This window comes from Orcinus orca, chromosome 10 (genome assembly GCF_937001465.1).
Source record: "Orcinus orca chromosome 10, mOrcOrc1.1, whole genome shotgun sequence".
NCBI classification, from domain to species: domain Eukaryota; kingdom Metazoa; phylum Chordata; class Mammalia; order Artiodactyla; family Delphinidae; genus Orcinus; species Orcinus orca.
Genome location: NC_064568.1, coordinates 95,280,013 through 95,306,425, shown reverse-complemented (window position 1 = coordinate 95,306,425; position 26,413 = coordinate 95,280,013). Strand labels below are relative to the sequence as shown.

The 26,413-nt window shown below is 44.4% G+C and overlaps 1 protein-coding gene across 3 annotated transcripts; it reads left to right on the top strand.

Moving 5' to 3' along the window:
• The first annotated feature begins 376 nt into the window (after nucleotides 1–376).
• On the top strand, nucleotides 377–25,012 carry CD83 (CD83 molecule). Of its 3 annotated transcripts, XM_049716374.1 has the most exons (6): nucleotides 377–801; nucleotides 7,051–7,297; nucleotides 7,763–7,878; nucleotides 20,046–20,256; nucleotides 22,376–22,482; nucleotides 23,869–25,012. In XM_049716374.1, the coding sequence occupies exons 4-6, from the start codon at nucleotides 20,070–20,072 to the stop codon at nucleotides 23,995–23,997; spliced, it is 423 nt and encodes a 140-aa protein (XP_049572331.1). In that variant the 5' UTR covers nucleotides 377–801; nucleotides 7,051–7,297; nucleotides 7,763–7,878; nucleotides 20,046–20,069; the 3' UTR covers nucleotides 23,998–25,012. The 3 variants fall into 3 exon arrangements, with proteins under 3 accessions (XP_049572331.1, XP_012389823.1, XP_004273596.1); XM_012534369.3 differs by lacking the exons at nucleotides 377–801; nucleotides 7,051–7,297 and adding an exon at nucleotides 7,487–7,670 and having other exon boundaries at nucleotides 23,872–25,012; XM_004273548.3 differs by lacking the exons at nucleotides 377–801; nucleotides 7,051–7,297 and adding an exon at nucleotides 7,487–7,670.
• Nucleotides 25,013–26,413: the final 1,401 nt, after the last annotated feature.

The window sequence follows — 26,413 nt, the reverse complement described above, 5'->3', positions numbered from 1 at the left end:
AAAACCCTTCTCTTGAAAGGAGGGCTTCAGAAGGCACCCTTGGGGCAAAGGGGAAACCCACCCTTTTCTTTTTATAGGACTTCCTCATCCATCAGGTCAGTCAACACAAGAGGCGAGAGTCTGGGTAGAGAGAAGGGTGCCCGGAGCAGTAACCATGGATTTTGCCCCCTGTCAACTAGCAGTCACCAGATGAGCTATTCCTAGTCAATCACAAACATCTTTTGCATATTTGCGATGTGCTCAGCATTTGATAAGTGTCTGACGACTTCCAACACCAAAAATGTGTTCACTGGCCCCTCCTGTAGGACTTTCCCTCAAAGGCCATGCTTCGCTCTCATTTCCTTGCTCTCCTGATCCAATCTCCACCTTCCCTGATTCCTATCCTCACTGTGCGTTCCCTCTTTGTAGAACCACCCTCAAGCTCTGTACTCCACACCCCTCACCCCCAGCCTCAGACCTTCCCAGAGAAATTGTGTAGAATTGAGAGACAAAGCAAGGTCCACTTGAAAAAAGAGTGTCCGCCCACATAAACTTCTTCAGAACAATCTTTGCACAACGTACCTGCTGCTTAGTAAATGTTTAATAGTGAACTAAAACGTCCTCCTTTCCATGCCCATCCCCCAGAGCCCTGCCCTGGGAGGGGGGAGGTGAAGAGAACTAAGATAACATCGTTCTTCAGCTTTCTCGTCTCCTGGCTTCCAAACTCTGCCCAGGTTCTCCAATGTCCGAATTCCAAACGTGATGACCTGCTCTACTGGCAAGACCTCTGAGAGAAATAGAATAACAAGCCACGGTCCTGGTGTAAGTAGTCGTGTGAAGGGAGGGTTTGAGGGTCCGCAGAAGTGGCGAGGGCACTGGCTATTTTTGTTTTTTTGCCCAAGGTGAATGCATGCCTGCCATTGGCAGTGAGAATGTTTTCTAATGATGTAGGGTTCTTCGTTTCTTCAAGTAATGGAGCAGAAACATGCGAAGGTGACAGCTACTGGTTTCAGAAAGATCATATGCACTTCTTCGTGTTCATGTTACTTTTCTCTCTCAAGTGAAATTGAAGATCGAGCCATCTGTAAACTCCGTCCTCCTGTTCAAGGAAGACCCCCAAGGTAGGGCTTGGAGCTGTTTCTTCCCATAATCACTGCCACTTCCAGTACACTCTGAGATCCTCTAATTTTTTATTGTAATGTGGCCTGTATAACCCGAGAATGCTTCATAAGGAGTGGACTTCTCAGAAATATGTTCCTACCTCAGTATGAGGGACTTTTTAGGAATACATTAAGGATGAAAAATAATGTGGGAATTCTGGTGGTTAAGCGGGAGTTGCTGTGAAGTCACATTTTTAGGCTGTTAAATAACAGATTGGGGAGTTCTATTTTCAGCAACATGGTTTTCTGTGTAATAGAAAAAAAAAAAACCCACCTTTTGCAAATTTCTAGAAATAATGAATAAATTCTAACCAATATGTAGCTGTACCTGCAAGAGAGTAAGGGCAATCTGGAGGGTAAAAAATGAAGAAAGAGGGCTTCCCTGGTGGTGCAGCCTTTGAGAGTCCGCCTGCTGATGCAGGGGACATGGGTTCGTGCCCCGGTCCGGGAAGATCCCACATGCCGCGGAGTGGCTGGGCCCGTGAGCCATGGCCGCTGAGCCTGCGCGTCCGGAGCCTGTGCTCCGCAACAGGAGAGGCCACAGCAGTGAGGCCCGCGTACCGCAAAAAAAAAAAAAAAAAAAAAGAAGAAAGGGCTATGAGCCTGCACGAGCTGATGCTGGGACTTCTTGGTAGGGGCAGGGGTGGGGTGGGAGAGCAGAGGGGGTGCAGGTGGGGAAAAGCAGTTGTTTGGGCTTCAGAATTGGCTGGGGAATCAAGGGGCTTAGGTTTTAATAACCAGCAGGCATAGAAGAGGAAGCCTGGGCCCCAGGAGAGGAGAAAGTGGGAACTGAAGCCCACCCCCACCCCAATGTAAGGATGAACTACCAACAATTGCCCACTCACCCAGCGAGATGACAAAGAAGCTTTTTTTAAAAAAAAACAAAAAACAAAAGCCTACCCTTAATTTATTAATTTATAATCATAGAGGTGCCCTCACAAAGATATGGTATTTAAATTTAAATTACCAGAGTGGTCTAGGATACATCCCACTAAGAGATTAATATAAAATGCTAACCCAGGCTGCTAATACCTTTGGGGCACCTGGCTGAAACAAACATAAAATCTCTCTAGGAGGCTACACCCTCCTCCCAGACCCTCTAGGATGCCCCTATGTGAAGCCCCTATTAAAGATTAACTTACAATGAAAAATTACAAAATACATGAAAAAAAATCGATAAAAAAGAGTTAACAAACAAAGCAAAAATCAATAGTAAAACTCCAAGAACTTCAGATAATATAATCATTGGGTAGATTATAAAAGAAACACATTTAAAATGATAAAAAGTCATCAAAGGATTAATGAAGAACACAATAAAAGAATAGGACACTTTTGGTGCAGCCACTATGGAGAACAGTATGGAGGTTCCTTCAAAAACTAAAAATAGAACTACCATATGACCTAGAAATCCCCACTTCTGGGCATGTATCCATAAAAGATGAAAACTCGAATTTGAAAAGATACATGCACCCCAATGTTCACTGCAGCACTATTTACAATAGCCAAGCCATGGAAGCAACCTATGTGTCCATCAACAGATGAATGGATAAAGAAGATGTGGTGTATACACACACACACACACACACACACACACACACACAATGGAATATTACTCAGCTATAAAAAAGAATGAAAAAATGCCATTTGCAGCATCATGGAGGGACCTAGAGATTATCATACTAAGTGAAGTAAGTCAGAGAAAGACAAATATCATATGATATTGCTTATATGTGGAATCTAAAAAAATGATACAAATGAACTTATCTACAAAACAGAAAGAGACTCACAGACATAGAAAACAAACTTATGGTTACCAAAGGGGAAAGAAGGGGGGAGGGATAAATTAGGAGTTTGGGATTAACAGATACACACTACTATATATAAAATAGATAAAAGACAAGGACCTACCCCCCCCAAAAAAAGTATAAGACACCTTCAAAGAAAACCAGACTGAGTTAAATAAGAAATCCAATATAACTTCAGAAATCTTTTTAAAATTATAATTTAAAACTTGATATGTTAAACTGAAGATACATATCACTGAATAAATAATAGTGACTGGAAAGACAGGTCTGAGGACTACTTGGAAGCCTGCACAGCGAAATGAAGGGAGACAACACTTGGAAGAAGGGCTTACTGACATGGAGTGTGGGTGGGAGGGTCCAACACACATCTATTAGGTGTTCTAGAGGGAAACAGCAGAGAGAATGAAGGTCAGGCAATATTCCAAGACAATAAAGGAGATTTTCCAGAACTAATGAAAGCTACGAACCTCAGCAGGTTAAATAATATGAAATTCTCTACTAGACACAGCACAGTATAACTGAAACAACACCAAGTAGAAATGCAAGATCTTAGAAGCACTTATAGATAAAAGACAAGTTGCCTACAAAATAACGAGTATCAGTTTGTCCAGAACTTTGCAACAGCAAAAACAGAACAGAATAATATAGTCAAGGTGCTAAGATAAAACAGCCATCTATTTATAACTAAATTATTATTTAAGAATATGGGCAAAATAAACATTTTCAGGCAAATAAAAATGAACAGCATTTACTACTAACAGATTTTTGCTGAAAGAATTACTCAAGAATATACTTCAGAAGAAACTGACCCTATAAAGAAGCAGTGAGATGTCTGATATTAGATCGATTTGAACAGATACTTAATACATAAAAAAGACTAATTGGGGAGTAGAAACGCAAGGTGGCGTGAAGGTATAGGTCGCAATAGTATGTAAGATGGGCAGGGGATGTACAGAGGTCAGGCATTCAGGCATTTTGGGGAGAAGGTTGGCAACATTGATTTTTTAGACTTTATTAGATCGACTATGCTTATTAAAAGTTATGTAGAGGTAATCACTTAAGATGAGAAATTCTATGTATAACTTTTCAACCAGTAGAGAACACTATGGAATATAAAAGTGTGGTCAATATAAGATAGAAGTAAGAGAGAAAATAAAGAAGCAGAGAAAAGTCCAATTAAGTATGAAGCATGAAACAAGATGACTGAAATAAATTCAAATATAGCAGAACTCAGGAAAAAAGTAAAATTAAACTCTCAAAAGTCAGTTGTATTGGATTAGAAAAATCTAACTGCATGCTTTAAAAAGACATAGAACTTAAGGACAAAGAAATGTTGAATGTAAGAGTATAGAAAGTTACTAGCAAAATATTAACCCAAAGAAAGTGATGTGGTTATAATAAGAGTAGACAAGACTGTCTTTGAAGCAAAAAAGAAATATTCAGGGAAAAATGGTCACTAAATAAAGATTAAAAGGAACAATTCACTGGGAAGAGATAATTATAACTTGCAGGCACCTAAAACATAGCATCAAGTTATATGAGGCAACAAATTAATAAAATTTCAGATACATGGGCAATTTCATAGTCACGGGGATTTTGGGACACATCTCTTTCATTAACTGACAGTTTAAGGTGACAAAAAGTTAGTAGGGCTATGACTTAAGTAACACAATGAGCAAGGTTGATCAGACACCCCTGTGGCAAACGGACATTCTTTCCAAGAACACATGACACATTTACTAAAAAACCACATGTTAGGTCACAAAGCATTTCTCGATAAGCAGCAAAGAATCACACAGACCACATTCTGGTCATACTCAACTGCTAGACCAATTCAAACCAGCCACGTATTTGGAATTTTGGAGGAAAAAAACCCTTTAAATAATTCACGACTATAAAACTGTCTTAATGGAGAGTCTAAGAACAAATTGTTAACATTATAAGAAAGTTCGGCAAGATTGCTGGCTATACAAAAGTAAATTTTTATTCACTGGCAACAAGCAACTAGAAAAACTTAGTTTAGAAAACTATACATGTGAAAATAGCAACCCCAGATAGAAAGGTACATAGGAATACATCTACCAAAAGGTGTAGAAAACTTTTATGTATGAAATTTTAAAAATTCCCGAAGACCTAAATAAATGGAAAGATACTCAATATCGATGGACCTGTAGAACTGATTTCTAAAGATGTTAATTTTCTGCAATTTATGAATGTCTTCCTATTAAAATTCAAGCTAGTTTTTTTTGAGGTTCACAAGTTGATTCTAATGTGTATAAGGCAGAGCAAAGAACCAAGAACGCCAGGCCAATCTAGAAGAGGTAGATCAATATATGAGGGCTCCCTCACTCCATCACCATAGTAAGACTTAACTCTAGTGTGACTAAGCAATAAGAAAGCGATATTAGCACAGGAAAAGACAGAATACAGTCCAGAAACAGGCCCCCACACACATGAAAATTTGTATATAACAGAGATGCTATTTCAAATCAGTGGGGAAATAAGGACTTTAAGCAAGCAGCATTGGAACAACTGCTTATCCACATGGAAAAAATAAGTTAGATCCCTATATCAAACCATATTTAAGTGGATTAAAGACCTACATATGAGAAAGCATAACTTTAAAAGTTTTGGAAGAAAATAAAAGAGAATGTTTTTATGATCTCAGGGTAGGAAAAGATTTCTTAACCACAACACCAGAAGCACAAACCATGAATGAAAAAAATCAATAAATTTAGCTACATGAAAATATTTTTTAAAATCCTTTTGTACATTAAAGGGATCATAAAGTGAAAAATACAAAACTGAGACTTGGAGAAGCTCTTTGGCACGCACTTTACCAAGAAAGGATTTGGCCCAGAATTTATAAACAGCTCCAGTGGAAAAGGCCAAATGATATGAGGACACCCAATGGCCTCAAAACATAAGAAATGATTTTCCTCCCTCCTAGTGATCAATGTCATGTAAATTAAACAAAAGGGAACTAACATTTCATATTCATTACATTGGCACACATGAAAAAGAATCTGGTGATGCCAAGCCCTGCTGAGGAGAGTATAAATGGGCACACACCTTTTGGAGAACAAGATGTCAATATTTAATAAAGCGGTGGGATTGCTGGGTCAGAAGACCTGAGCATCCCCAGCTCTGTGCAACATTGCTTATAACACTGAAAAATTGAAAGAAAGCTTAAATGCAGGTATGGGATCTAGCAAGGGACAGATGTTTAATTAAGAATCTATCGCATACACATATGTTTATTTTCTGTACCTATTTTTGTATCTTTAAAAATTTCTTAATTAAAACATCAGTTTTAGTGGGGGTTATGGGGAAAGCGCACTGGCACAGAGCTAGTGTGACTGTCAATTGGTACAGCCACCTCCCAGGGCAAATGAAAATGTCATGTGATGCAATTCTTTCTAACCCCTTGAATGGACAAAGGTGGAAAAGTTCCATGACAGCTTGCGTTGCCAAGAGTGTTGGGAGAGAGGCATGTTCATGCACTGCAGGTGGGAATGTAGTTTGAGGACACCTCTGTGGAGGTTATTTTGCCAACAGTTAATAAAATCGTAAATCCCCTTTGACCTGGTACAATGTCCTCTAGGTATTTATTCTAAGAAAATACGCTATATTAGAGCAAAACTTTATCTACACAGAAGTTCATCATAACAATGACAGCGTTGTTTGTATTTTAATAATAAAAGAAATAACTAATACTAACATTATCTAGACTACTAACCCTAGACTAAACATGTCCAACACTAATAGGTTCTAATTTATGGTACAACTGTAGGACGGAATATTATGTAGCCATCAAAATGATGCTCTTGATTCTTTTTAATGATGTGGAAGCTCTCGCAAAATATTAAGCTAATATGAAGTAGATTACAAAACAGCACGTGCAGTATCTATGCACTGAAGCAAAGACACCAGAATGTTACCAGGGGTTACTTCGGGATGGTTAGAGGCAATTTTATTTTCTTCTGGATTAAAAAAAATCTTTTTCATACATTTTCTGTGTGTGTGTGTGTGTGTGTGTGTCTGTGTGTGTGTGCGACCTTCGTTTTAATAGGAGATGTTCTTCTTTGTTGAAATAATTTAAACAGGCTGCATGATATGGACGGACAACGCCAGAAGGCCGGGGGCCAAGTATGACGGATTAGACGGGTTCCTTGGGAAACCTAGTCCGATGATCACAGAACCTGGAGAAAGGCGAGTCCTTGGGTTCACTGTGATGTCACCACTGGCAGCTGGGCGATCGGGAGAGCTGCTCCTCCTCTCGGAACCTTGTTTCGCTTCCGTGCAAAAGACCTAACAGCCTCGGCTGGCCTGGCTCCCGGCTCTGTTTGGAGGGTCAGCGGGAAGGTGTCTGGCGTGCGCGCGCGGTTTGCCAAGCCGCGGGCGCGGTGCTTTCCTCGGAGATTGCTGTTGCCGCGGCTGGGCGGCGGCAGCAGCTGCAGCAGCAGCAGCAGCAGCGACGCGGGCTTGGGGCGCGGGGGCGGGGCCGAGCGCGGGGGCGGGGCCGGGGCAGCGGGGGCGGGCCCGGGGCGCCCCGGGTGGCGGAGGCGGGGGAGGCGCGCCGCCGCTTCCGCCGCCCGCGGGGATCCCCCGGGACTGCCGCCCGGGGCAGTCCCGGTGCGTGCGGGTACAAGAGGCAGCTCCGGGGCCCCACGCCGGCAGTCCCCAGCGATGTCGCGCGGCCTTCAGCTCCTGCTTCTGAGCTGCGGTAGGGCCCGCGGACGCCCGGCGCCCCCCGCCCGCCTCCCCGGGACACCCCCTTTTCTCGCTTGCTCACGCCGCTCTCTCTCCCTCTTGCAGCCTGCAGTCTGGTGCCCGCGGCGCGGGAGGTGAAGGTGGCTTGTTCGGAGGATGTGGACTTGCCCTGCACTGCCCCCTGGGACCCGCAGGTCCGCTACGCGGTTTTCTGGGCCAAGGTAAGCGCGGCGCGGCAGGCGAGTTAGGGTTGGGTGGTTTAATTGCAGACCGGGCAACCACCTTCCTGGGGCTGGCGACCCTCTATGGCTCGGGTTCGGGGGCATCTCCCATAGCTGAACTCGGTACACGGTCTTCCCACACGCCTCTCCCATCACCGCTCCAAGCCCAGCCGCATCCAGGTACAGGCCGACTTAGATTTAGTTCCGCCGGGGACCTCAATCTTCTTGCCTCTAAAGGTGGCCCTGAGATGAATGATCCAAATAAGACGTTGTGGAGGGCAGAGAACCTCTTATTTGGATTAATTCCAGAGGCCACCTGTGGTTATGGACAGCAGGCCAGGGAGAAAGCAGCTAGTGCAGATTTGGCATTGGACGGGAGGAAGGTCTCCCGGATTTCTGATTTCTGGTGTTTTGTGACGGTGGTGCTCATACATTTGGGGAGGCGGGAAGGGGGCAACTTGAGAGGAAGGAGTGCCAGAGAGAAGTGATAGGCTTGTTTCTTAGGTGGTAGTTATCTGTCATCCCCGTTCCGGGGTACCCTTGGCCTCCTCCCTCTGGCCGTCCTGAGAGGTCCAGCAAGGAGGGCGTCTGTGATGGTGCACAGAGGCTTCCCCGCGTGTAAGAACAGTGTCACTGTCCCTACTGTAAGAGAATTGAGTCAGACTGAGGCTTTTTTAAGGTTTCCTCTGAACTGGAACCTTTGCAGATTCTAAGATTGTGGTTCTGGTGGCACTGGAAACCCAAGCAGCCACTGTTTGCTGTCACTGTTTTTTTTTTGTTGTTGTTGCTGCCGATGCTCCCTGCCTTTAATGAGGTTACTGCCACAGTGGCACCTCTGGCTGAAGCACCATGGCTGTGATATCCCAGCCTTACTCTGCGGAGCTCACTGATTTGTCATCTTACCTTGCAGGAAATCTCTGTGCGTTTGTAGCTTTCCACAAAATGCTGGGTTTTCTTCTGCCCACCGTAAAAGATGCTGTAAGAACCTGCACAAGTATCTAGCCATTTAACAAGGCAGCATAGGACCGTTAACCTCTTTGTGTGTGTGTGTGTGTGTGTGTGTGTGTGTCTCCTAACCAGATTGTCAGTTCCCTGGGGACAGTGCTGCGCCACTGCTTTTGTGTATCCTGCACGGCACCCAGTGTTTGCCCTGCTAATTTTGAAGATGCTCAGTGAATTCAGGCAGACCCTTTATGATTATGCACAGTGGAAACGGTGCTGGGGCCTCGGGACGCTGCATTGTGTATGAAAGTAGGTTTGTTATTATTCCTACTTCATTTCCACCTTATTCACTGTGGGATCAGAGAACACAGCAATTCCAAAATTGTTCCCTTGTAAAAACAATAGTATGTAAATAAAAATATTGTAAAACCAATATTATTTGAGTACTCACCATCTGCCAAGCTCTGAGGTAAATATCTATGTACATCAGCTGTTCCAATCCTTCCAATGGACTTAAGAGATCAATACTGTTACTGTTCCTGCTTTACAGATGAGGAAACTGAGCCTTAGGGAGTGAAATAATCTGCTCACTGTTACACAGCGGACTAATCGCTGGAGGTGGGATTTGAACCAAGCAGTCTGGCTCCACAGCCTAGGTTCTTAGAGGTCTATCTTGTTATTTCTGTTTTCTCTGTTAATTACTTAAAGAAAATGAAAGTGTCTTTGGGCTAGCCAGGCAGGGACTTGGTTATCTAAAAGGAGGGGAAAAACATGAAACCACTATCCCTTTCAGAGAGCAATTAAAAAGGGAAAACAATATTAATATCCCCAGGGGAGTAATTACAAAGTACTCATGAAACAAGTAGATGAAATTTCAGACTGTAAAGTTCAAACAGTTGTCAAGTTAAATCTTGCACGAGGTCATTTGGAATGATGCAGTAAACCAGAGTGATTAACCTTTGACTTTTCCTTGGCTGTCAGCTGATGATGTAACTCTATAATGTATGTGCTTGTTTGTTGAACACAGTTCTTGCAAGCTTTAAAGACCCTGAAGGTCTCTCAAAGCTCTGTTAAGAGAAAAAGACAATAGTCTCTTGGCATTCTCTTTTTTTCTGTTGGTCCGTGGAGTAGGGTCATTGAAAACTCATACCCTAGTTATTTTTTTTAAGGAGGAAACTGTGATTGAGTCATGGTGGATAGGAGAGCTATGCTATGCCAGAAAACTAATCAGATACCTTGAAAGTGATATGCTTTATTTTTCAAGTACTTTTGAACAGATCTCAGCGTATTCTGTAGATGTTTGTTATTTTCCAGCCCAGTAATTATACTTTTGCATCGATTGTGCTTGCACAACAAAAATGGTTAGAGTGTACTGGAAATAAGGCCAGTGGTGAAATGCTGAAATTCTGCATTTTACAGAAGATTATCTTGTCATTTCCTCCCACGACTTTCTTGTAAAATGTTTCAGTGATGCGGAGAGGTAGCTATGAAGTGAGGAATTTACGCCTGGTGACCACAGCCAGCCTAGCTGGATCATCAGTAGGGTGGTTTGTAAAACCACTTTGCACAGTTGTAGGCTGCTTGCGGATCAAGTAAGCAGAGAATCCCTTGGAGTGTGGGGTTTCGCCGTCCGCCAGATTGAATCGCATTCTTGCAGGCCTTCTGCATATCACAATTACAGTTATAACGACTCACAATTTAAAAATCCATTTACCACTCAGTTCTCCGGCACCACAGAGCATCCTGCCACTGTCCAGTTGGCACTGATTACTTATGATTAACAAAAGGACCCATGTAAACCATGTGTTTCTTATCATGTGCCTTTTACCAAAAGGCTCGGAGCAGACGGCATCCATTTAGTGTTTGCAACATTAGGGTGAGTTGGGAACAGTGTCCATTTTATTCTCTCTGTTTCAAAGGTACAATGACAGGGGACTGGGCGGGGGGTGTAATATAGACATGCCCAGGGGTCAAAGGTAGAGCCAGGAGTAGGCAGAGATAGCCCAATTCCTGTTAGCCCAACTCTTCTTTCCTGTGGACTGATGTCTTCCCAACTGGGATCCAAGAACGGGGCCTCCTCTCATCCCTTCCCGTATTGTACCTTTGAAGGCAGAGTGAATGATTGGGAAGAAATAGAAAAGTTAATGCGGTATATATCCATTCAGTTTAGCTCTTAGGATTGGGAATAGACTGTGGTTGTTGAGGGAGGTATTTTGAGCTATTCTGAGGCAAAGAGACATTGGTCCATCACTCTTCTACCAAAGTAGAAGAACGTGGCTGTGACCTTGGGTTAGATTCTAGCTCAAGAGGGTCATAGCCCAGTCCCATGTCTGCCAGGAGTAAGGACATCCCTTAAAGAGCTACGTCTGTGCTGCATGCGGAGCGGGTTCACACTCTCTTTAATGAGGCTGCACTAGGTCTGGAAGGGGAGGATGACACTGGATGAATGGAGTGTTCAGGCGTGGTTGAAGTTCGCCACTGCTCGTAATGAGTGGTTACTTACGAGGGCGACGTAGCACCGTCTCGTATTGTGCCGGGAGCCCCAGCACCCTAGGGTGAGGCATAATGAAAGAGGATATATAGTGTCATCTCTGAGTGACACCACGGGGGTGAGGACAGAGGTGCGTCACGAGACAAGTGCCCTTTCTAGATGATTTCCAAAGGAAGGGAGAAGGGGGAAGTGAGACCACGATTTCAGAGAATAGATCAGACTTGAACTTTACAATATTTAGGAGAGATGCAGCTATGGCAGGTCATGGGCTCTCCTGGGGACTAAAGGAGAGCAGATTCTTGGGCTCGCATGAAGCTACTTCTAAAGTTCCAGGACAGTCGCTTCACGGACATTGCCTGTCCTTGATCTGTTATGAGCTGTCCTCCATGTATGTTGCTAATCTCCTATTCAGTGGAGTCCTGTTTTTTTGTCTCTAGTATCTTGTGTGACAATGAGCCCCCAAGCGAGGAAGTGCTAAGGAGGAGCCTTCGGATGGGCTAGGGTTGATGAATGGCCTGGGCAGATGGCATCTGTACAGCCACCAACCCTGATGGACCCACGAAGGAGACAATGCATGCCGCTCCCTGCACTCACCTGATTCTAGAGTGACGTGTGTTTTAAGATAGATTTGAGATGTTTTAGGAGAAAAAGGAAACATTTCTACATTAAATACAGAAGAGCCGAAACATGGAAATGCGAAAACAATGCCTGTGTGAGCATCAAAGAAAAATCATACCATCCCCATATACGACTTGACGTATAGGGGACGTATAGTCCCCTATACGACTTGACCTGATTGAATAACCTTTAGGTCAGACTATGAAAGGCAAAAAGTGAATTTTCAGATGTCTCCCGTATTTACATTTTCCTCAGTTCATAAATATTTCTATGTCCCAAATGTGTGCCAAGCCCTGCGCCTGGCAATAGCCATCCTAAGACCAGGGTGGACCTTTTGCCAGAGGACTGTCAAGGGCGTGCACACATGAATCCACACGTATTTGGGGGGACTGAGGGGAAACTAATGATCTGGAAGGGAGAATCATACCACAGAGGACTGAGAGGTACTGCCAGCAAGCAGGCTGGGAACAGACTGTGAACACCCCCGAATGCTGAATTATAAGGGCTTGAACTTGGTCCTTTCGGCAGCAAGGAGCCTTTGAAAGTTTTTAAGCAAAGAGGATAACATCGTGAAAACTATGTCAGAGGAAAAGCGTATTTCTTGTGGTGAAAGACAGACTATAATTCATCCCGGAAGATGAATCTCAGAGGGAAGCTTTAGTCTTTCACTGCAGTGAAGCTGCCGTCGGGTTAACTCAGGGAGGCTGCAGCACATTCCTGGGGTTACCTCCCCTTCTCTCTTGGTCACCAGTCCTGTTGTCCACGTGGTTCTAGGGAGGAGTGGGCCAGGCTCTAGAAGAAGTCCCAGCCAGAGGAGAATGATGGAGCGCTGACATTTTTGGACAATGATGAGACACAGCAAAGTTGCTAAAAATCTTTCAGCTTGGAAGAGGGTAGGGAGGAAAAGGGCAGCTGAGAGTTAAAGAGAAAAAACTGCCAGCACTTGTTTTCCATAAATAAAAGGGGGAACCCGAGTCACATGAGGACCGAGTATGTTAGTTCTGTACTTGGTTATGTCACTACACAAAGAAGAGGAAGTTAGAAGAAGGTCTCAGTGACATCAGGGAAGGTTTTATGAAGGGCAGGACTATAAAGAGATACATTACCTAAAAAGAGGGTTCCTCCACCTGAAACTGTTTCCATAAGTCCTTCCTGGCTACTCTCGGGATAACCTCAGATTTTCTACCGACAGTGCTAGCTCAAACCAGAGCTGAACTAAAGTACTTCCCTAAGACTCTTTACACCTGAAGCATAGTTTTAATTTTTGTTTTTGCACTGGGGTATACTTGGGTAAAATTTCTGTGTGTGTCGTGTAGTTAGGTAGGTATAGAAGTAAGAGCCCAAGGCTTGTGACTACCACTTGCTCTTTTTGTGAAGCACCAGCTAGTCTACTGCACGTTCTTGTCCCAATTGTCCAAGAGAAGATAGATTCCAGAAGAACTGGTAGTTGTCTAGGATTATTGGTCCAGATGGGGAAAACCTATGGGAAAAGATAGATGCTCATTGCCATAGATAATTCATGTTCACCTAGGACCTGACTCACTGGGTCAGTTCTGGAGAACAAAGGACCTGAGTCCAGTCACACCCTGGTGTCTCTTTCACCGAGCCGTGGGGGGCATGTGAGCCTGAGTGACAAAGCAGGACTGGCCTTGAGGTTGGAGCCACGTGGAGATAGCCCCGCATGTGCCACATTTATTTCTGGAGTGGGGCAAGGTGCTCCTATCAATTAGGAATCTTTCTGTTGTGAAGGCTTGTAATCCAATCAAAACTAGCTTAAAGAAAAGGGAATATATTGGCTCATGTGGTTGAAATAAATAATTTTTAAAAATCAAAATATAGTTCCTACTTCAGTTATGCCTGATGTCGTGGGTTAAATAGTGTCCCACAAAAAAGTTATGTCTCAGTCCTAATCCCTGGTATTTGTGAGTGCGACCTTATTTGGAAACAGGATCTTTGCAGATGTAACCAAGTTAAAGTGAGGCCACACTTGATTAGGGTGGCCCTGAATCCAATGACGGGTGTCCTTATAAGAAAACAGAAACACAGAGACAGATGCACAGGGAGAACAGCACGTGAAGGTGAAGGCAGAGACTGAAGTGATGTGTCTACAGGCCAAGGAATGCCAGTCTCCAGCAATACCAGAAGCCAGGAGCGGGGCATGAAACAGATTCTCCCCTAGAGAGAGCGCGGCCCTGCCAGCACCTTGATATCCGACCTTTGGCCTCCAGAACTGTAAGAGAATAAGTTTCTGTTGTCTTAAGCCACTCAGTTTGCGGTAAGGCTAAATTTGGAGGTTCGTGAATATCCTCAGGGTTCGGTGACTTTCTGTCTCTCAACTTTTCCTTCCTTCGTGTTGGTTTTGTTATCAGCCTCCACGTGGCAGTGAGATAGTAGCCGGTAACTGGAGACTTGTCTGTCCTCCCGAGATCAAGTGCAAAGCAAAAGACTGTATCTCTTCCATCTCAACAATGTCAGATTATACTTAAGTGGCTTTGATTGGGTCACGGATCCATCAGAACCATTCCCTCTGGTCACGGAGGTCAGGCCAGAGTCAAGTGTGCCTTTTCTAGAACCAGATGTAGTGCCCTCCGAAGGACGTGAACTCAGAGCCCGTAAGGCTGCCCCTCCCGGTCCAGCAGGACCCCCAAGAAACTAATGGAAGAAGGACGATTGGCATGAACAGTGAGTGGCCCAACGTTGCCTTCAAAGCCCAGTTCCAAAGGGTATTTTCCACGTTATGATGGTGGCTTAGAAATTCCGAATGTTGTGGTTATTTTGGAGACCTTGTGGGCAGAAAAACTTTCTCCCTAGAGCAGAGATTGGGACTTCTAGAACAGCTTTGCCGGAGGAGACTGGAAGTATCAGCTGGAAGGAATGACTGAATGGGTGGGTGGAGTAGAAAGCTACTGGATACAACAACAATTCCTGTTACCAACATTACCGATTATGAAGCACTATTATGTGTTTTCTCATTTGATGCTTAAAATAACCCCATGAGGGAAGTAAGGTAGTTACAGACGGGCAAATCCAAGTCAGAGGTAAAGCCACCCAGCTACCTGATGCTTGACTCCAGGTCTTCTGATTCCAGAGCTAGTGCCCTTGTGTCTTCCTCATTGTTTCTAAAATTCACTCATTCATTAAATAAATACTTTTTGAATATTTCCTACATGCAGGGAACTGTTTGGAACTCAGTGGTAACATTTTTAGCGCTTTCTGTGTGGTTGACACTATGCTACGGTACCCACCTACCTCATCATAGGTACATTCACACCAACTTTGGGAGGTGTAGTTACCCTCCCCCATCTCAGGGGAGCAAACGAAGCCTGAGAGCTCCAGGCCCTTCGCCAAGAGCAGAGCTAGCCATGGTGGGGCTGGGGTTTGTTTCCACGTCTGTCCAACACCAAAGCCTGTGCTCTTAATTACGTTGCCTCTGTCATACTCATAACTCTGTTAACAGCCATAAATCCAGCTCTGTCTGTTAGACCCAGTAAACTTCAAAGTGGAAAATCATTTTTCCAATAAAACTACACTTAGAAAAATACGATGTTAATGCTTATACATTCTACCCCCATTATGACATCAACCTCTGAGCCAAACTATTTTGCATGTTATAAAGAGCTGTTTTTATGATGAATGGGGATTATATTGGCACTTTAATTGAGTTGGAAACCAAGGTACATGAATGTTAGTGCATGGGAAATGCAATAAAAAAAAGATGTTCGATGTGATTGGAATATATCAGATTAATTTCATACCACCTTTAAATACTAACATCCATTCCTTTAAATATGTTTAATTAAATTGTTAGATTAAATATTTATATGCATATATATATGCACACATTTTTCTCCTCAAAAAAATCTCTTCCCTTTTCTTTTACTTTCCTATCACATTCCTAACAGATCTCACGCATGATAAATTTGGATTTCAAGGCTGTGGAATCAAAATTCTTTGCAATAGGAATGGAGCTGTTGTCTTCTTATATCCAAAGATGGTAATCTAGGAAGTTAGCATATATGTGGATAAAATTATGTAAACTTCTAAAAAAATCCCTTTTCACAGTAGGGATTTGACTAAAATATAGGTTCAATTTCAGCCATATTTAGATATTTATTTGATTTCTTTCTAGTTCAAATTTATCCACCATTAAAAAAAACAATTCACATGCATTTAAAATTACTACTTGTATTTGCTTGGTTTAGTATTCGGCAAATTAAAGAGAATTTATCTTAATTTAGGGCTTGTGGTTTCCTTAAGGTCAGATCTCCATCTTAGAGAAGGAATATGGTATTTAAATTATTTAGTCAAATTGGAGACCTTGAGACAAAAGTCCGTAGGCTTTACTGAAAATGAGATGTCTTATATTTTGCCTTTTCTAATTCAACCAGAAAGATAAAATTTGTCAGCATAAGAGTTAATGCATGGAATGTGGACTTTCAAAACATAATTTGGATGCGTGTTTTGAGGAATTAATTTGCCCACAGTGTGCTGTGGTGTAGCCCTCTGCAATATGAGCGTCGCAAAGTGTGCGTCAAATAGTTCCTGTGAGTTACACTCGGCTGTGAATGAATCTGCAGGTTCCTTTTGTTATAAATGACTATTTCCTAAAATGCTTTTGCAGAGAGGCAATGAAACACTTTTAGATTTGGAATGTTGAGAGTCATTCTTGCCAGTGGTTTATTTTGAGCCAGCTCAAATGTTTATAAGAATTCATAAAACCAGGCGAAGTTGAGGATGGCCCATTTGCTGTCATTCAATGTTCCTCCCCCTGACATTCCTTCGGTTCTTGAACAGTGCTGCTTGGGCCACGGCTCACTCCCCCGATACTGCAGGCTGATGGCTGCTTGGCCGCGGTGCTGAAGACAATGAGTTGAACTTTTGCATAAAGTCTCTTGGTACTGCGAGCGCTGCACTCGCACCTTGAGCGTGTGACGTTAACATGGAAACTACAACTATTTTTGCGGCTGTAGGCAGGAGGAAGGGGGAATGGGCTATGTACATACCTGCAGCTTGAAGTTAGAAGGAAGGTTCTGAACTATTTCCATGTGCACTGTGTGAAGTTACAGAAGGTTCCTTTTGTTACAGGTAGTTATCGGGCACAGAGAGCTGTTCATCACTTTGGCCAGAGGTCCCAGGTTAAGCCAGTACTTCTCTCAGTTCTCTGGGTCTTTCAGGAAGGGGCCATTGGAAGATGACCCCGTGAGAGCTGAGATATTTTGCCACGATCCCGCTGATGGCTGTGGTGGTTCAGTAAATCAGAATTCTGCAGGCTGCTTTGGGGTTCTTCGTTTTGACTTTCCCCTACCTCTTACTTTCATTCTTATGATTTCACCCTGCCTTGGCTTTGCCATTGTAAAATAACCTCTCTGGAGGTTTTTTTCAGAGACCCGTGGAAATCTGACCATCACATAAACTACTTTTTGTTGTTACTGCTGATTTTTAAAATGAATTCTCTTCTGCAAATAGGCAGAAGGCCACTGCCAGTCAGTTCTGATCACCGCCCCGTACTTGCTTCAGCAGTTCCCAGCAGCCAGCGTGATAAAGGGGCCATCTTTATGTAAATAAAACACAATAGTTTATATTTCCACCAGCTCCAGAGGGGTTCTCAGTGTTTTGTTTGTTTTTTTTTTTTTTTTTTGATCTTGACTTTCAGATAGGTCTTTTTGAGTTGAGGGAGGGGTCACTGGATAGGAGAGAAGACCGCCCTAAGGAGAAAATCTGAGGTAGAAAATCCCAGAATGATTGTTGCAGACAAGTTTCCATCTTTTGGGATGCAGGAATTTCTACAAAACTCAATTCCAGTGAAATCCATTGGAATGACATCTGAGTTGAACACATTTGGAGGTTAATTTAGAAAAGAAAAGCAGATTGAGACAGCATCGTGGGGACTGCAGAGATTAAGCTGAGTTAATTAGTTCAAAGTGGCCTTGGAGGGGGAGGTGGGGGAGGGAGTCTTGGAAGCGGTTGGCCCGGGATGGTCCTGGGCACCTGACCCATCAAACGCTCTGGTCAGAGGGAGCACTTCTGCCAGGCAGCAGAGGAGGGGAGAGGTGCAGTCACGTGATAAGGCTGCAATTTTTGGTTTAATCAGACTGGAAAAGGGGAAAACTGGTCTAACTCAGACGTGTTCTAAAATCAGTTGGACGCCTGAGGTTCCTTGACCACACCTCCTTTTTTTGTTTGCTTGTTTTCTTGCTCTGTTTTTGAACACTAAATGCCCCAGTCTTGATTATTTTGGAAGGAACCTTTCAGCACAAGGACTGTCAGGAAATGGGATTTACGTTCGTAGACCTCGCCTGAGAAAAGCTATTAGTCTCAGCCCAGTGCTAGGAGTGAATGAAGCAGGGTTTCTTGCAGGAGCGATAAGTCAGCCACCAGATGTCTCTGCAGGCCACTCCACAGGAATGCCTATAGGAGCCCGAGCCGTGGAAGCTGGAATCTGAGCTTTCCGTGGACCTCAAGGTGCATTCCCCGACTTAATACATGAAGCAGAAACCAAGGAGGGGGTGTGTGTGTATGTGCATGTATGTCTTCTGTCCTGGGCTGCCTCTGCCTCACTGGGTGTTCCCCCCATTCCTTGGTTATTTATTTCCCTGTGCTGATTGCCTTTTGAAAAGTGGGAGAGGAGTTGTAGGGTGCTCCCAGTACAGGAGATTAAACAGTGGCAGGTGCAGGCAAAGACAGCAGCAGTGTCTGACTGCGGTGTCTTTTCCTAAGGGGTCCCTTTGGTGCGGCCACTACGCTGGGGACAGGGAAGGAATGCCACTGAATCCCAGGCTCCCTGCTGTTCCCCAGCCACCCAGCAAAGGGCTCGGGGCTGCCCTTGCACACTGAAAACGGTGATTGGCTTTACTGTTTATGTAAATGAGTTTTAGAAGCTTTAAAACATTTCAGTGGAGGATCAACGAGCAAGTTAACTAGACAAATTAAAAATATATCTGGGGAAGAAGGGAATTGATGGTGAACGTGATGTGTGCTTAATCGTGGAAGTAGGAGATGATGGAAAGACCCCACCAGTTTAATTGCCAAGACTGTTCAGGGAAAGAAAACCAGCCAGTTAGTTTGGCTAAATTTGGCATCTACCCCAGCTGGGCTGGTCCATCCTGGGTACAATGATTTAAGCCGTAATTGCCCTTCCATGTATATCTTGATATTACTACCAAGTGACCTGACACATAAAATCTCCACGTGGCGCTGCTGTCAGCTGTCTTCCTGCCTTAGCGGAGGCGTGAGCGTGGTACATCCTGCAGCGTCACAGATGACCCCACAGGTACGCAGTCTCTGAAGAACAGGGTGACTTCATGCGAGGCATTGCTCATCTGCATCTCTGTGTTTTCTGTTGAGTTGTTTGGCAATGACCTTAACAGATTTAGAAACGTTTCCAAATAAAAGGCCGGGCTACAAAAATAAGAATCAGTCAGTGGGTGAGTTGGTATCTGACGAAAACAAGAGAACATTGAATAGAGAACAATCAGCAAGAGAGTGTGATTCAGTGTGATTCATATGCGTCATTACACAGTCGTCAGTGACACACGGTTATCGTCCATAGGGACACTCTCTCCTTCACGTAGGGATACAGAGAATCGTAAAATGCAGTCCTGATCTTATTCTAAAAAAGATGGAGCCTTAAAGAATTCTCCTAGATTCTCTCCTCCTCCCCCAGGCATCACACACACACACAGTATCTTGTTTTAAAACAATTAGCTGAGGATGGAGTTTATGAAAACAAGAGGTATAACCTTGACGTGGAGGCCCAGTGCTTATAGGTTCTGGCAGTAGAGCATGACGTGGTTTGATTCTTGTTTTTTAAATTTATTTTATTGAAGTATAGTTGATTTACGATGTTGTGTTAATTTCTACTGTACAGCAAAAGTGATTCAGTTATACATATATATATTCTTTTTCATATTTTTTCCATTATGGTTTATCACAGGATATTAAATATAGTTCCTTGCTCTATATAGTAGGACCTTGTTGTTTATCCATCCTATATATACTAGTTTGCATCTGCTTATCACGAACTCCCAATCCATCCCTCACCCACCCCACCTCCCCCTTGGGAACCACAAGTCTGTCCTTTATGTCTCTGAGTCTGTATATGATTCTTTCTTAACAGCTCACAAATGGCAGTGCAGAGAGGATGGAGGTGCCCCAGGAAGACCTGCAGTACTATCAGCAGAGGGCCTCTTCAGAGGCCCCCAGGGAAAGGCTGTATTCCCTGAGGATCCAAAACACTACCAGCTGCAACTCGGGGACCTACAGGTGCACTCTGGTGGATCCAGAAGGGCAGAGAAACCTCAGTGGCACCATGATCTTGAAAGTGACAGGTGAGGTGATCTGCGGCATCTGTTTTCTCCTTACAGTATGCAGGGCACTTTCTGTATGTAGGTCCTAAACTTGATCCCCTCAATCCAAGTTTACCCTGTAATTCAGAAGCTTTGGATAATATCTGTGGCTGAAAGCTAAATCCTACTGCAAGGATGTCATAACTTTCTCTACTTTCTTTTTAATAAGGACAGATCTACCCCAGCCTGACTGGGGTGGATGCCAAAGGTAGTCAGGCGACTAAGTCAAACAACTCTTACTCATGTAAGAGTCCTTCGGAGCCAATAGGAAGTTTCCAAGTCTAATTTTTGGAAGACAGAGAAACTGGGTAGTCTCCCGAATAGATCAGATAACTGTGTAATATTCTACTCATTGGGGGCTTTCTAACCTGGCCTAAGGGAGCTGCTTCATGTTTCCACCTTTTTCACATGAGAACAGCATTCCGCTCCCACTTTACAGCAATTGAATGTCCCAATATCTCAACTCAAGCCAAAGAAAAAGGGTACAGCAAGAAAATAGCGTTCCCGTGACAGAAGGCACATTTTTGCTCTATGCAGTAAGACCAGGAATCAAGTATGAAGACAAGGATTATCTCCTTGGACTTTTTTCCATAACTTTTCTTTATGTAGCTTAAAATACGCCTTGCATTTGACTTTGGCCCAACTCTTGTTAGTGGCTGAGGCTTGAAATGACGAACATGTTGTTACAGAGGCCCTGACTTTGTACAATGGCTACTTTCTCCTGCCACGGAGAAGCGGAAAGGAATCTGACTCGAGATAACATTCCCACACTCGCAAGAACGCAATCACTGCTTAGGGGTCAGCGTTTGGATTTGGTTCACTGTCTTATACACACACAAACACACACACACATACAAACACACACACACCCCCTATACCCTTCTCAACCTCTAGCCCTTTACGCTGCTTCGTTTGTCTTCATGGCATCTGCCGTACCTGCCGTGGTACGCTCCCTCAGTGAGTATTGTTCGCATGAATGAGAAATGGGAGCAGCCTGGCAGGAAGGGCAGAGAGGGCAGGCGTTTCCTGCGGGGAGCAGAGAGGAAAGGAATAGGGAAAAGCTGGCTTGCTTTTCTGTCCTCTGCGAAGGCAGTGCTGCCTACAAGTTGAGTGGTCAGACTAGAGCCACTTGGATCTGGTTCAAATATTAGCTCAGCTGCTCATTAGCATCTTACCTTGGGGAAACCTCTGAGCCTTGGTTTTCTCATCTTTAAAATGGGGATAATATAATATTGATATTATCTACAAAACAGGCTTGTGGTGAAGGTTGAATGAGATGTTGCACTGAAATGCTCAGTCTGGTGCCTGAGGTGGGCGTACTGAATGCTCGTTAAATGTTAGAACCATCAGTGGCTCTCAGCCCTTCTCTTCTGGGGTCCCAGGCCTCTGTGAGAATCCATCCCCAGACCATTGCATAAAATCCTGAATCCAGTTTCAGGGGTCGACAGCTGTCTGGAGGCCCATCGTGGCCCTGAGGGCGGAAGCCCCTCCTGTTACCCTCACTCCATCTTCTCCTGCCCCAGTCCTCAAGCCAGCTCCCTGAGCAAGCTTGCTGCATATTGGATGTCGTGCTTGGGTGGGGAGAAGCTGTCCCGGCCTTGTCCCCTTCTGGGCTGAAGGCCTCCCTCCTCCTGCACTTGCCCCCTTCCCGGGGCTGAGGCCACAGCCTTTAGCAGCCCCCAGGGAGCTGGTCTGTAGCCCCCGTTGGCTGTCAGCCTTGGTGGAGGGGTTTTAACAGGTCTACAAAGGCACATCGACATGTTCCGTAATAGCAGGGCAGCTCTGCCACCTGCCTTAATCCCTCAGTCTCTCTGAGCCTTGGCTCCTTCTTCTGTAAACTGGGGTACTCAGACCTGCCCCTGAAGGTTCAGTGAGATGCTGGATGTCAGCCCCTTTGCATGGAGCCAGGCACAGGGTGAGTGTGAGCGCCGGCTGTGGCCACCACCGTCATTACCGATGTCCTTCCCATGGTACAGACGTGAGGGTAAGAAGGGGAGACCAGTAGGACTTTAGTAAGCCAGAACAAAACATTCTTAGCTTTTGCATCCTGGTAGAAGAGCCCTGTTCAACGGCTTCATATTTTACGTATTTCTTTTTAAAGGATGCTCTAAGGGACGCAAAGAAGAGACTTTTAAGAAATACAGAGCTGAGGTTGTCCTGCTGTTGGCTCTGGTCATTTTCTACGTGACACTCATCATTTTCACTTGCGTAAGTATCTTTCTTAAACATCTCTCATTATTAAAAGATCACCTGGGTTACCAATCGAATGCGTTTTGTAGACAGTGTGAGTCATTTCATAATGGCAAGAGACCTATTCGCAGAACCCTGGCCTTACAGAGGCCCCCAGACTGTGAGAATCTCTCTGGGAAGCTCCCAGGTTGTTTTCCGTCTGGCGGCTCCACACACAGCCTTGTGAAGAGAAAATGAAGTAAGATAGCGGTGGAAGTTTGTGAAATGCCAAAGGATCCTCCTAAGGGACCAGCGGGCCTTGTAGATACGGTGGGAGAAAGTTGGACCCTGCCCATCCACCATCCGGGCGACGTGCTGTTCTTTCTGTAGGCAGGTGAGCAAGCCCGGCCACCCTGGTGTTGGATCCATCTCCTTGGTTGGCCCTTGAGCTCTTTTCTCTTAGAGATTCCCTCTTATAGTTTGGTACTTCCACCAGTTTTTTTTTTTTTTTTTTTTTTTTGGTACTTCTGGTTGCTATTTTAGATATCACTTTTTAAGAATGAATCCTGAGAAGCCAGAGGTACACAGGGTGTGGCCTGGGGTAGAGGACTGCTGGCCAGTACTTGGGCGTCCTTGACATGCCCTTGACCTACTGGTTGCAGACTCCAGCTTAGACTCCTCCCTGCCCCCCAAGCCTGTTTGTGCGTGGCTGGTCACCTGGGTTGACAGTGGTCGCAGGGGAGCAGGGCCAGGTCTGGGCCTGACCCACTAGGAAGTGATCTGTCCCATATGTCTCAGCATATCAGGAAGTGCTGGCCATTTGGGGACCAGGACATCAGTCACCCAGGAGCTATTCCAGCGCTGGTTCTAGTCACTCATTGGCCCCATCTGTTCACTTGCTTGACGCTGGCCGAACACTCATCTCTCTGGTTGCTATTTTAAACGTCAGTCCATCAGAAGACTCCTCTGAGCGCCTACTGTGTATAAGGCATTATGCTAGGCACTGGGGGGCATGTAAAAACGCATAAGAACTATGTCCTTCCCCCAGGGAACTTACAGCTTGGTCTTTAGAGTTATTTGCATATAAGAAGATAATTAGCGTTACCTGGCAGTAAATTTTTAAAATGAGTGACTCTAGTTTTTTGTTGGCAAGTGCCTGTTTCTTTGGGCACTGATTTTCCATGCAGGAAATCCTAGTGTTAGGGTCTGGAAATGGCCCCAGTCTGTAACTCCTGGTTGAGGTTTGGAGATACCGGCGAAATAGCACAAGCCCACTGTAGAGTGAGCGACGTAGCCCGCATCACGAGGGCTCCCACATGAGCTGTCCAGTCAGCTCCTAATGAATGGAGTTTAAATCCAGGTGACAGCTGAAGCATTTTTCCAATTATTCACTTCTCAACGTATCTCTTTGATTTTATTTTTCAGAAGTTTGCACGACAGCAGAGTATTTTTCCAGACTTTCTTAAACCTGCCGTGGAACATGCTTTTCTCCCAGTTACCTCCCCAGATAAGCATTTGGAGCCAGTGACTCTTCACAAGACAGAACTGGTGTGAGCAGGGTTTCTGCAGACTGTTTTTCCAAGGTTGAAGGCTCCGTGGTGTGCATCCACATCACACCGAACAGGAGAAGCCTGGGCCCCACACTGAACACACCATCCTTCCTGTGAAGCCCTTCGCTTGACTGAAACATCCAAAAGTGGATCCCACCCCACTTTTTGTGAGCGGGGCCTTGAAAATTGTGACATGACCGCAAAGCACGGGGCCGCCTACAGGGTGCTTTTCAGTGCTGCTTCTTTATGACCTTCTTAGCGTTTTATTCAGCTATCTGGTCAACCTCTTGGACAGGTTTGTTTTTTTTTTCAGTCTTAGAAAAGCTATGGTGAGATGAAGTTGGAAAAGGACCTTGGGATATATGAATGCCTGGAGTTGGCCCTGTGTAGACCCTTGAGGGCAGCTGTCCTCTTCCACATCTGGAAAACATCTCTGAATTTGCTGTGTTTTCTTGTCTAAGCCCAGATGTTTTATGTCTGGGAGAAAGTGACAGGGTAAGCTGAGAGACAGAGGGAAATATTTAGCAAATAGTTTCCCGGCATGAAGGCCCTGCTATTACGAAGGAGTATGATGTGTACGCAGAAATAACAGGTCGATGAACTGTCCCCAACAGGGCCTTTTATATGGGAAAGGCATCCATAAAGAAGCAATAGAGAAGAATGTCACAATTATTTTTATATCTGTGTATACTTGTCAAAGAAGGATTTGTGCTGCTTCTCCTTTTGAAATCTGTATCTTCAGTTAGATATCGTTAACTGACAAGCAACCTGTATATGGAGGGTGAGAAGAAGTGGGAAACTGTGACAATAGGAGGGAGAGCTATTTAGGGACCTGATGAAAATGCTGGACCAATTGTGCAAACTGGATGCTGGCCCCAGTTGTCCCACTACTTAGCTGTCTGATCTTGGACAAGATCCTTATGGTTTCTACTTTCTCAGTTGTAAACCAGAAGGTTGATGTATGAGTTGATTGAAAAAAATATATGTGAAAATTCTTTGAAAGAGTATAAAGCACTATCAAAATTCCAAACTCCTTTAGGTCGTTATCCTTATTACTGCAGTGGTGTTCTGGGCATGAGAAAATGCTTTTCATTTTTTATGTTTTCCATCGTTCCAAACAAAGAAGGCTACAAAGGACACTTTCCCATAGTCTTCTGTATGAATTCCTTTGGGGAAGTGAGGCCAGTTCAGTGGTCTGTTCTTGAAGCACCGGCCAAAAGTACTCCAAGATGCGGACACTCAGGGGCCACCAGGCCACGGGGAGAAGGGAGTTCTCAGATGTCCCATTGACATTCTGGCAATTGTCGGGTTTCTCTTATCAGACTTGGCCCTTTCCCTACTTATTTTCCGAAGAGAATATTGCCCATGCTAATATTAGGGAGTAAAAGGGATGCCAAGTTTGGTGTTTTTGCCTCTTTGTCAGAGCTTTCATCGTATTAAATGTATGCATGTGAAGAGGGAGTGTTTTCCTCTTTTATATTTAAAACTACTCGTAAGACTTTGAGATGAGTGCTGGTATGTCTGTGAACTAGTTTGAGAACCAGACCCAAGATGAAATTCGAGAATTGAAAGCATGGCTGAGTCCTTCCTCTGAGTGTGTGTGGGGGGGCATTTATGGCAGGTAGACGTCTGTGAAACGGCGTCCCCTTCTTCCCAAAGATGCTCCCAAATCCATCCTCGAGTTGCCTTGCCACCAGGCAGTACCTGATCAGCTTGACCACATGCGTGACCATAGGTGGGAGGGATGGAAAGGAGGACGGTTTCTACTTCAGAAGGATGTGTAGAGTCAGGGGCTCTGTACCTGGGATTCACGGGGTTTCACTCAAAATTCTCAAATAGTTCCATTACCTCCCCTCCCCCAATGGTAAGAACAATCTAGTGCAAGTGGTTGGTGGTTGTAATAGTTATAAAAGCATTATAGGTGAATCCACTTTGGAAAATGACTCTTTGTGAAGATGAATGCCCGTAATATGTCTGTAAAAGCTATAGATTCCCTTTCAGTGGAATCAACTCCATCCTCAAATGCTTTACCAAAAATGCTGGCGAGACCGTTGGCACGGTAACGAAGAACTCAAGACTTTTTAGCTGGTTTGACGCCCAGCTTCACCACTTAGAAGTTTTACCACCTTGGACGGGGATTCACCTCTCTACAGCTGGCGGTACTTCAGAATAAGAATAAAAATAGTATCTGCTTCTTAGGCCTGTGTGAGGATTAAATGAGATAATATATCTAAGAGCCTAGCCCAGTATCTGGCAAATAGTAACATTAGAACAAGATTAACCTGAGAACAAAAAAGGAGAAAAAGGCAGCAGAGAAAGTGGCAAGGACAGTGAATATTTGACAAAGTGCTTTTGTTAAAAACAGAATTGACTTGGTGGGAGAGTCATGTTGCTTTCAGAGGATTAATACAAGATGAAAC